The sequence below is a fragment of the Acanthaster planci genome, linkage group LG07 (genome assembly GCF_054643075.1).
Source record: "Acanthaster planci isolate LZ-2023a linkage group LG07, COTS_SCS, whole genome shotgun sequence".
Classification (NCBI taxonomy): Eukaryota; Metazoa; Echinodermata; class Asteroidea; order Valvatida; family Acanthasteridae; genus Acanthaster; species Acanthaster planci.
The window spans coordinates 11793633-11805815 of record NC_141783.1 but is presented as its reverse complement, the minus strand read 5'-3'; the positions used below and the strand labels follow the sequence as shown (position 1 = coordinate 11805815).

Genomic DNA, 12183 nt, shown 5'->3' with positions numbered 1-12183 from the left:
TTGGCAGCTTGAAATAACTTGTTAGGGGATGTTGGCCTTTGCTGTAGAGCTTCAAGATTGAAAATGTACTTGAAAAATGGTTTTAAAACAGGCTATTCACAAGAGTGCGCCACCAAGAGTTTACAACGCGTTGGCCAATCACAACGCGTGAAATCTGTCGACCCTTTCCAAATGCGCATTGGGTGGACAGACTTCGCGCATTGTGATTGGCCAACGTGTTGAAAACTCTTGGTGGCGCACTGTTGTAGAACGCCCGTATTCTGTTTGAAAATGATACTGCTACGGACAAATCCTTTGTTTTCTACGGTTTCAACTTTTTCCCAAGAGGTTTATCTTCCTCCTATCTCAAAATCAACTTCCGATTCCTGTAATTGGATTTGTTTAGAGTAAAAAAAAAATCACCACCAGCCAGAATGATCAGTACCATTCGGCCACTGGCTCGACTCAACCGGCTGCAACTCACCAGCGCACTTTGTCTTCAGTGGGACGAAGGCACAGGTGCTAGACTTAGCCCTACCTTCGTGAAACGATGGGGGCGCTGTTATCCTAATGCCCGAAACTGGCAGGCAGCATGATTCCTCGAGTTCCCGTAACTGGCCCGACAGATGTCGAGTTCAACTAACGAATTAATTGGGTTTCATATACAAATCCGATGTTCATGGATAAACAAGTAATCTTTTTTCACAAAAAAATGTATTGTAAACAAGGGGATTTGTTGGTTGGGCAGGTACTATAACTTGATCTGGACAATGCTACATTATGACTTATTAGGTAACACACAATTATTACAAACATGGGCTCAATACTCAGGTCTTTCGTATCTGTCCTGAATATTTCAGCAACCCCTCTGAAGCCCTGGACTTCAGCATCTCGGTTTCTTTCTATGGAATATCCATTGCCCGTGCAAATGATCTTTTTATCTCAATGCAGAGGTGCAACTTGGTTTAATATACTTTTATATTTATTTGAAAGAGGGATTCGGCTAAATCGAATGGCGTTTTTGTGATTGTTATAAAACGACCCCGTGGCTACGGTAAGAGAACAAGCGGACAAACGAACATTAAGTCATACCGGACAAAGCGCCCCAAACACCTTCAGATTACCTACGCCGTCGTCCATAAACCGACCATGAACCACCATACGGACACAATTGACTATTCTAGGCTGCTTGATTTTCTCCAGATCTCTCGCTTAGCTCAATGCTAAGACTTCGTTACTCCAGCTCAACTGGAGAGAAGGATATAGCCACGAGGAAACGAAATTTAAACATCGTATTGTTTTAGTCTTTCCTCCGGTAAACACTTTGTTTATTAAAATCATTTTGCCGAATTTACCACATTGGCCAATCGACATCGATCTGTACACTTGCAAATAATGTACGGCTTACATCCATTAGATGCCGTTTTCCACAGTCGCTGGATAAGGGGACATCAGCAATTTATTTGAGGGGAACTTAACGGTTTTCTAGTATTTAAGCAACTAAATTTAATGTGCTATTTGTACACCTTTGGTTTCTGCTCCAGTCACCATAAACAGAAATAGGCAAACATGTACAATAAAAGATGAACGACCAAAGCAGATTATGCATTGCAAAAAAATAGCAATATAGAAAAACTGCCGGGTTGAATGAAAAAAAATCTTTTACGCCGTAATGTGAAATATCTGATTTCAAATTAAGAATTATTAATGGTGTCGAAAACGCATAAACGATCAGTCACTGCCTAGCAGTGGCTAATTTTACGGTAAAATTGGACACACATTGGAGATCGAGGGTGATTGGAGCCTAGGTGTAATAAAGCAAAGATCTCTGGTTATGTTTACAATTTTCGATACCAAGCTGAACATCGTATAATCAGTTTCACGAAATTTAGTACCGGTATTTGTTATCCATATGCATCATCTGTGACAGTTGCAAAAGTTGGGTTATTCTCATAAATTAAAATGAATAACTCTTAAATTTTGAGAAATGTAGCCGTGTGAGATGAGGAAATCACTGGTACACACGAGGAAATCACTGGTAAACACTGCGACTTGCGTTTATGTCCCTTTAAGCCCACCGTAGCATGGCATCTTCGTCAGCTGTTTAACTATACAAGTAACTTGCTTACAAGGTCGCAGCATTTTGTACAGTTCATTTTAACACTTATAAATAAGCTAAAAGCCACTGTCACAGTGTAAGAAATTGTGGTACCACAAACTGACGTTGAACTGATGAAAAAAAGCAAACCTGTCGTTCAATTCAGAATTGTAGGAATTCATCTTACTTCCGTCGAGTATCTATGAGCGGCGTGTCGCCGTTCATCAGGGTTGAATTGCATGAAAATCAGTTTGAATCTAAATGTCCTGTATTACTTCGTATGTCATCTTATGTATATAACTATCGCCAAGCGATTTTTCAGGTGCTAATGTTTGCATATGACGAAAGACCAGTAAACATACACTTCAAAAGGAAGTGCTGGAGGGCATTGCTATTCCTTTTAACAGCTGGCTTAAAGAGCACCTCCAAATAAAACATGTTTTCTCTGATTTATCTCTTCAAATAAATATCAAATCATCCAAATCGAATGCAGTGTCATCTGTCTTCAGAGCTCAACTGTAAGAAGCTGAAAAGGTTTTTTTCTGTTCATGCCAAGAATGCTAATTGCGTCATTGAGGAGAGACCAAGGAAAGCACTGGGAACCCTCGCCCTGTACATGCCAAACAATGGCTGCATGACAAGGTTTATCCGCTTCAAATACATAAAAGGGCGAGGGTTCCCCTCGTTTTCTCCTCATTGACGCAATCTACAACCAGAATTCGCATCTTTGCATAAACAGAAGAAAAACATCTTTTTAGCTTAATTGTTATGGTTGAGCTCTGAAGACAAATGACACTGCGTTCGATTTGGGATGCTTCCGTATTTATTTGAACAGATGAAATCAGAGAAAACATGTTTTACTTTGAGGTGCTCTTTAACTACATGTGTATACCGTCTGAATACGTGCGTCGCCATTATCAAGTCAGAAAATCACTTGCAGATGTATACAATTATGCGTCGCGAGAGAGTGAGTGATTGGCACCCAACTTGATGGGCTATCCTGTATCTTCCATTGCTTTTCACAGCCGGCTAAGGATAGGATTGGCAGACAACATAGACTGATTCGTGAGAGCTGTTAAGTCATGCGAAGCGGTAGTCGAGGATAGCCTTCCGCCCTTACGGTCGAATGAAGACAACGCATAATGGATTTAAACAAGTTTACAGACGGGAAATAAAGCCTACTCCGAATATTGGCTGCTTATTACATGCTGTGCACCAGGGTTTCCCCTGGGGTAGCGACGAGTACGAGGTAATGAACATATATACATGTATGTGAAAAAATGAAAAAAATATGAGGAAATGTGAGCGTGCACAGTAAACGTGTGCGTCACCAACTGCACGTGAACCGGCGTCAACATTCTCATGATATGTACATTTAATAAGGTGTGAACCAGCTGTTAAAAAGTTTTTTTGTAGAGAAATAGGATTATTTTATCTCAATATATTCTCTCTGCAAACCAGTCTGGTAATCTGTGGCCATTTTGTTTTCCACTGTTCGTAAGCAATGATTGATAAAGTTCATTTGATTATTAGGCTAATGAAATGAATGTATGCCTTTGATTACTTAAGATGGGTCGGTCGGGATTTGTTTAAGTGACAATTGATTTGTATTTTGCATCTAATATAAATTAACCCTGAAATATTTATTTTACTCATGAAAACTTTCGCCTTGAAACAAACTGTGATGCATATTTTGCGGAGTAAAGACTTAGAACATGATCGTACTGAGTGGAATGAAGTAAATTTCCGTCTTAAGGCGCCTTTCCAAATGCCCGTCAACACTTGCGTCAAGCGTTGCTTATCCGTACAAATCTTCCCGAGGCGATTTTGACGGTCGAACGCAACGCACATATCCGTGTGTTATGTCAATGGAGTCGATTTTTGTGTTCGTATAAAGCGAAACGCATGAACGCATCGCGTACGCAACCCACCCGAAAACGTACATAATTATGGAAAGGTGCCTTCAGTCGAGTGGGACAACGACCAACAGTGTCCGAAACGCACAGTTTCAGTACTGCGTTGAGACCGCAGACATTAATAACCTGTCTATGGTCGGGACCAAAGATTATATATAGCGCTGCGTAAACAGCGCAGGATAGGTAATTCGACCAAAAAGGGTGCCATTTGAGTGTGAACGTTAACGTCTGTCGCTGTGCCTGTGCACTAACATGCACTGCGCAGGTGTAGTCCAACCGAAATGGCGCCCATTCATGGTGAAGTTCCCCATCTTGCGCTGCTACGCGGCGCTTTAAGATCTTTGGTCGAGACCAACATTTTGGACCAGACGCGATGGTTATAATAGGCCTACACACGGTACGGCGAGGTCATGAGGTAAATTCGCTGCACACAGGTACACAAGTATTTTGTCCTCAAAATTGAAACATGAAGGGGAAACAAAGGCACAGACACATACAGCAAGTTCAGTGGCTTTGCCCCAGGGGGTCTTCATCAAGGATTTCAATCCATTCCAGTAATGACTTTTTGACATTTCTCACGTTGTCGTAATCGGGCGTGAACCTTGTCATCATGGGGGTCCAGGCTGGTTCCCAGCCTTTCCATTATCTTTCTTGCATTGATACATATTGTTCCTTGATCTTGTTAGTAGACATACTATTACAAAACCTCGACTCCATGGGCTGCGTGCGCATGCCTTCACTAGCCCTCCAGCTGCAAATCGTGTAGAAAATGACGCTGACTGGCTATTCAGGATGAAATCCGGTTCATAAGTGTCACGTCAGTTCAGTTTAAACGACGCCCACTGTACATGCACTGCACATAGAGTTATCATGCATTGATCGCCGTACCGTTTACAGGGAGCCATGGAACTGGAAGTTAACGCAGTAAGCCTGCAAATCGTGGCGCGTCCACCTTTGTGACGAAGTCACTTACGAACCGGATACATAAACGTAAAGTCAATCGCGCGCGTATTTCAAAAGTTGCACGCTCACACCCACGTATACGCACGCGTAAATCTGCGTCGCGCGTAAAACACTGCCTAAAGTCTTAATTTAAATATCCCAAATAGGGTGCGTTCGATTAGCTTCCCTGAATACACCAGTGTTACACGCAAGGGGAGCCTCGAAATGAGGGTAATCGAACGCTGCAGTGTACCCGCCAAGGCATTCAGGGAAAAAGGTCAAGTCCCCGCCACGTTCCATCATGTACGTCCATGCACGAACAGTCCATGCGTGACGTTATTACACTCGGGCAGCCTCCAGAGACCCGCTCGGCAGCCGGGGTAGTAGTGGCTGACACCTGGGCAGGCACGAGGATCACGTGATGGCTAAACGAACGCTCTCGTGTAAGTTTGACTTACACGTTAAGCTAATCGAACGCACCCATAGTGGGATATTTAAATAGATAGCGCAAGGCATGGTGGGAACATGGCCGGCAAGATCGTACCCATGGGATAGAGGTTGACTATTACACTACATTCAGAGGCGGAAACCAGCGTATCAGCGCTTCATACCGCACAGTTTTTCAGGATTTTGGAAATTACGCCCAAGAGAAAACGCGATACAAAACGACAATTTAATTGTATTATCGGGAGATATATCGACACAATAACTTTACGTATAGGTTTTGTCTTTGTTTTATCTTGTCTTCCGATGGAAACACATTACTAACAGAAAAGTAGGAAAGAGAAATACTTCAGTTTCTGAAAAACAAATTCACGGATTTACATGTTATTTATTAACAATTGTTTTTTTTACCAAAGTGGCGGCAGAACCAACTTTAAAAAGCCCAAAACTGTCACTAAAAGTCGCGAGGCGGGCAGCCTCGCATTGAAATAGACATCGAGAGAGAGGGGACGCCCTACCATGCACTCACATCCCCTTGGAATATGAATCGAGTTGCAATGGATGCCACCCGTATTGAAATTGAAGGGACTATCATTTATTTCAATGATACAGCCGTCTCAGCGCTCTTTAAGATGAGAGAACAGGGTGGGGGAGGCTTATCAGGTTTTGATAAAGATTGTGAGCGATCCCCTATGAGACGTTGACACTTACACATCGTTGAGTTCCTCCGATAAAATTAAGGAGGAATTCCGGGCCTTTCGACGCAGCAAACCTCTGTGAGCCTTGGACATTATGGAACTTTGCGCAGTTGTTAGACGACACGTGACACCGTAAAAACAGCAAAAGACAACCAACTTGAACCGAGACTAGCGAGCAAACAAACACCGTCTTGTACAGGGAAATAAGGAAGGGCTGCGTAGCACCGTGATCAGAATATCGACAAGAATATAAGATTAAATCAGTGCTCTGAAATATATGATTGCCGAGCTTTCGGTAAATGAGTACCTTCTTCAGGGCAAGCAGATTCAATTCTGAATGAACGCGGAAAAATCCGCGTTCATTCCCTCTGGATGCAGCGTTCCAAGTTCGAAAATGTCAGGATACTCAGGTATCGTTTCTTCTTGTGGTGGAGTCCTGCCATAAACAGTACAACATACATACATGAGCTGATAACCACTTCAGAGGAAGTTGCAATTCACAAATCATGCCAGTGAGCCGGTTTTATACAGAAAAATTCTCCTAATTACATTCTCATGATATGCCTAATGAAATGACAATGACATAATTAGTGCTGAAAAAAACAAACTTCTTAAAATCAAATATAATGTAAGTAGAGAAATAGCACACGACATTAAAAAAAACTGCATCCCGTGCGAGGGCGTTGAAGTTAATTTCATTGCTCGACTCCTATAAAGCATGATTGCATGGCCCAAATTTCATGCAAAACTGAATGAGATGCGTATGTGTATACGGGCGCCGGTAATCTTTATTGCTACCGCTGGAAGGTGTTCCACCAATTGTGACGGATCGCTGATATTCATAGTTTGTGACAAATGATGCGAAGCCATGAACATGAAGAATCAGTCGAATCGTGTATGCCCAAAAGAGCAATGCAACTTGTTTCCTCATCTGATACCGTAGAGTATTGTTATTACGACCCGAACAGGTTTAGAACATTGTGCAGTCCGAAACTACTATCACAGACGAGACGACTTTTATTTTGATAGTGACGTGTGTTTAACTGTATACCAACACAACAATTAGGCTTTGATGGGCAACAATAATTATCTCGCTTTCGCAGCGATACAGTGCATGGGTATATATCGTGTATACTTCATAAATCCTAGCAGTCCTCAGTCTTCCAGGGGGTGATGGAATCATGACCGTCGGAATAACATTGAAGTATTATGTCTAGCCAAGCGTTAGTGCATGTCTGCTGTACTTAAGTCTTTGGCCACTGCTTGTTTCAATGTTGCTTTTATGAAGCAAGCTGGGGTGCTTTTAAATTCTATTCGACATACACATCATCCTGTCAGCATACTGATGTGGCTGCTGCAGGGCTCACGGTTTGCCTCCTGTGCTGCGCGTCGATCTGCCTGTTGGAGGCGTCAGGGGCTGCCGGCACCAAGCCGGGGAATATCTGGCCGCGACAGAAGAGATTGGCGAACGCTTGGCGAAAGTCCCGCCGAAAAATGGCGTAGACGAATGGGTTGGTGGCGCTGGCGAGGTAGCCGAACCAGGCCGAGGCTAGGTAGAGGTAGGGTGGCAGAGCGCTGGTGCTGGTGAAGATTTTGATGAGTTTGGTGACGCAGAAAGGCGTCATGCAGAGGAAGAAGATGACCACGATCAGAACTAAGCTCTGAATGACCCGCTTGTCGTTGATGTGTTTCCTCGCGTTTGGCCGTCCACCTTCTCTCCTCGCTGCCTTCTGTCTCGCAACGCGGCATATTCTGGTGTAGCAGTACGTCATCACAATACTGGGAACCAGAAAACACAAAATAAAGGCAACGATGACGTAGGTCAACGCCCCATTTGGGCGGTAGCTGTCCCAATCGATGGCACAAACCACCTCCCAATAATCGTAGACGACCCAGCGGTAGAGAGCAGGTATCAAGGCGAACACACACCCTTGGAACCACGCATAGCAGATGCCAAGTTTAGTCACTTTTGGCGTGATTATGTTCATGTAATGCAACGGGTGTATAACAGCATAAAACCCATCAATGCTGATCATGGCAAGAGTTAACATGGACACAATGATGAACCAGTAATTGAGGGCGCATTGGGTGTAGCACCAATACATCCCCAAGAGCCACCTATCTGCAATCAGAGATACCAACGCACCGGGCATCACCAGTGTGGCATTCAGCAGATCTGTCGCGCTTAAGTTGATCAGGAATATACTGGATGTTTTCTCTCTCAAGCGAGGGGTCTTCATTATAGCTATGATCACAGTTACATTGCCAAGAATGGACAGGCAAATAATGATAATCAAAAAGATGGCCGATAAAACTATCCCTAAGGCATTACGGCTTCCAATGCTGCCAGCGAGATCATTTTCCGTTAACGGACCATCTGTAGTGTTGTGTTCAGTGCCAACCTGCAAGATCGGTAGGGTCTCCATCGCTGACTGAGGAATGGTTCACAGAACCGCCGATGCTTATAGTCATCGCCTACATTCTGAGCCAATCAGCTAATTTTGTCACGATCACGTGGTAAGTGATTAGACGTATATGGAGGCGTCACTGATAACGCACACTTGAATCAACAGTCTGCCCGCTTGCGCAACCTTCACACACGCGGCAGTTATCCACTTAAATTAAGATTTACACATATGTATTTCATCATGCCCAGCCTGATTTTCTCTTGATCTTATCTTTGACCTGCATTTCATTTCATTAATCTGTCTTGGAATTTTCTTTACAGCATGGGTGTTCTCTCATGTTTAGTGTATTGATTGAAATTGGTAAGGATAATTTACAGTAAATATCGCGTCGTTTAATTTGGTGTGGTGTAAAAATCACGCATGTCTCATTTAATCGAAGCAACTCACACCGATGCTTGTTGTTGTTGAACAGTAATAACTAACAGTATTTTCCTTCTTTGTAAAGGATCAGGCGATACTGGAGGTCAACCCGTCTGCTTCCGGCATGTCCGTTAGGTATAAGGCATAAGAAACTACACTGCTTTCATGACAATTTATAAAAAACAAGTTTCACTTTGCGTGTACACGCAATCAACATCCTCTTCCCATTCGTGCAGCATCTTAAAATGTTTTAAAAAGTCCAACATCATTCTCATTTCAGCAAGGATTGACACGTCGCCTATGGTGTGGTTTGAGTTATAAAATTACAACTGTCCAAATGAGAGAAATTGTACTGTTTTGGCTTTTATAATGCTATACAGTATCATGTTGTATAAAAGATATATATAATACCGTCAGAGTAATTGCCCCATGTGGTATAAAGGATATAAATTGTAATAGGTCATTGACCATGGATAGAGTTTTCTACCTTGTGTAATAATCTAATGTTTTCAAACAGAGAACATTCGACCTTTTATGTATCCATCGTAACAATAAACATTAGGCCTCTGTAAAGTCATCTACGCATGTGCAGAGCAACAATCGCTCGTAGACAATCTTATTTTTGAGTGAACTTAGTTACTTTAAAAACTCTGGTTGATGACTGAAATAAGGGGCATTGTATGCATGCTACGTATCATCCGGAATCGACGTTCCCAGGGGATTCGTCATGCAGCTCGCTAATGGGAGCTAGAGAAAGGGCATTATGGCATACAACATAGACGGTCCCATGGGACTCGTTATGCAAAGCGATCTTAGGCGGAGGTAGCTTACGCTGACCGTGAGAGACGTTTGGTAACGTGAATTAGTAACTCCCCAAACGCCAATAATAACAACTTTTCGAAATCACGATGCCAAGAATCCTTGCAAGATCTCGTAGGCCTATTCCAAATGTTGACTGCACCTGTGCACAATATTAAAAAGAAAACTGCGTTGGTTGACAATAGAGGGTGTCTCTCTAATGGGTCAGCAGACGTTCCCATGACTCTAATTTCTGCAGGCAATACTCCAAGTCATAAGCGGCCAGACGGTAGTAGAAACATATACGTGTGCATTGCACTGTAATATACTTGCACTTAGACTGAATCTCAATGATGTGATACATACACGGCGCTCAACGTTTTAGCGCATATCGCATCGTTCTTCACCTTTAACGCGAGTCAGTGACTTCAAAATGAATTTCCCAATTCAACGCACAGACAGTTCCACTTGGCTGGAAACATTCGAAGAAATATGTTATACGGGACGTCAAAACAGTTTAGCTTGACCGCGTGATGGCTGGCGAACCTGTGACACTGAGGGAGCGGCATTCTTGCGAAAAGGGGCCAATATTGAAATCAACGAGTATGGTAGAGGAAGTGAGACATCTTAGTGGGGACTCTTTGCAACATCTGTTAACCGAATGCGCTCTCTGAATGTCATCCCTCCTCGGCCCCATTTCAGAATGTGGCATCTTCTCAGTAGCGTGTCAGGGGTGGGGTTGGGGCTGCATGTGAAGTGAGATATGAGACGGAGAGAACCCCCCCCCTTTGTGTTCGTCATTGTCTCACTGGAATCTGAGGAATTCTTTTCAGACATCTAGGGGGATGTATTAGGTAACAATAGTCTAGAGTGTGTATACCGATTGGACATGTTGGGGGTACCCCTCGGTCTCATTTTTTTAATGGATATAGGGGGCTGGGGAAGCCCCCTAGACATGTTGCCAATTTATTTGTTTGTAGGCTTATGTGCTTTTTAAAAGTAATTTTCGAGACGGTACAACCAATTTTGCCTTAAATGTTGGCTTTTTGGGGGTGGGTGGATGGGGCGATTGGGATTCTCATATGAATGAAAAAAAGTATGTTGCCTTTTGAGACATTCTCCTATTTTACCCATCCCCGACCGAAGACCCGAATACCCCACTGCATCTGCTTTAAAGTCAGTCGACCATGTCACCTTTGACCTCATATAAAAATCATAACAGAATGGCCACCAGGTGTCATTCTTACATGTTTTCCGTGTATTGTAAAGCGTACAATGAGAAAGGTACTAGATGTGCACTGCCTATACTCGAATAAGCCCTATCAGCTCCCCGGTGTTTTTCCTTCTTTCTGAAAAAAACAACATAGTACAATATACACCTACACTAACTCTGATATCAGTAAATCCCAGTCCCCTGGAGCACAGCGTGGGGGAGGGGCCACTTGAGCATCCTGGTTGCGGCACTGGTTGAGTACCCCTTCGATAATTTGCAGGGAATGTAATATACCCATGCATTCTATCGAACTCGTGATATGAACTGTCAAAGGTGAAAAGTAATGTGTTATAACGAGTTTTGTTGTAGACCAAAGTTTTTCCTTGAAGAAGTAAATAGAGGAAAGTTCCTTGAATTATAGATTGTAATTGCTCCGCGTCTATGCTTCGCGTTGGACCCCCTCTCACCGGCTTATGCAATGTCAACACCCCCACAGAGAGCATTATGATGGATCAAATGTGAAAAAAGGGAAGGATTTGGTTGACATTATTCAATTTCATAAGAATATTCTGTTAGAAGGCCTATACTTTCACACCCTTGCTTCAAACAGGGATATTTGGCAAAGATTGACGTCTGTCATTAGAAAACCTAGCAGGCGTATTTTATTGAAGTCCCGGCAGGTACCCAATGTAACAATAATAACCTTTAACTTACAAGGAGGGAAAATTTCTGGAACCAATTTCATTTTTTTTACTGCCCATTTATCCGCATGAAATACAGCAAACATGTCTAGCCCTCGATAATAATCGCACGTACGTCAGTCTTGCACTGTCTGACTGTAATTTCGGCGCAGTCACTTATTTTGTAATCGTGTGGACATTATTGTGTTTGAAGGATATTACTGTGACGGAGGTCAATTAGTGTAGCTGGAAAAATTAACTTCGTGTTGCAAAGGGCCTCCCAATAACTGTCCTTAGGTTTTGTCCTGGCTTGACAATAATGGCGGAAACCGTTTAGATATTTCAGCGTCCACAAACCATCTCAGTCTCAAAATCTACCCGGAAAATTCGCAGATTTTCACCCGAAGCTTTGTGTTGTCTAAAATGTGTGTTGCCCGAATTCACTTTTATCGTCGAAAACTTGGGAAACGAGAACCACGCTCAATCGGGGGGCATAGAGTAAAGGTCATATCTGCTGCCTTCCTCGCCTTAACCGTTGAATACCTCCAGGAAATGTTCAAGTTGATAAGTGCTCATTCAAGTTGCCC

At 43.0% G+C, this 12183-nt stretch overlaps 1 protein-coding gene across 1 annotated transcript; it reads right to left on the bottom strand.

The window, feature by feature from the left end:
* Positions 1–5669: 5669 nt before the first annotated feature.
* Positions 5670–8538, bottom strand: LOC110981856 (5-hydroxytryptamine receptor 4-like). The gene has a single exon (XM_022239838.2). The coding sequence runs from the start codon at positions 8501–8503 to the stop codon at positions 7412–7414; it is 1092 nt and encodes a 363-aa protein (XP_022095530.2). The 5' UTR covers positions 8504–8538; the 3' UTR covers positions 5670–7411.
* Between the last annotated feature and the right edge of the window lie 3645 nt (positions 8539–12183).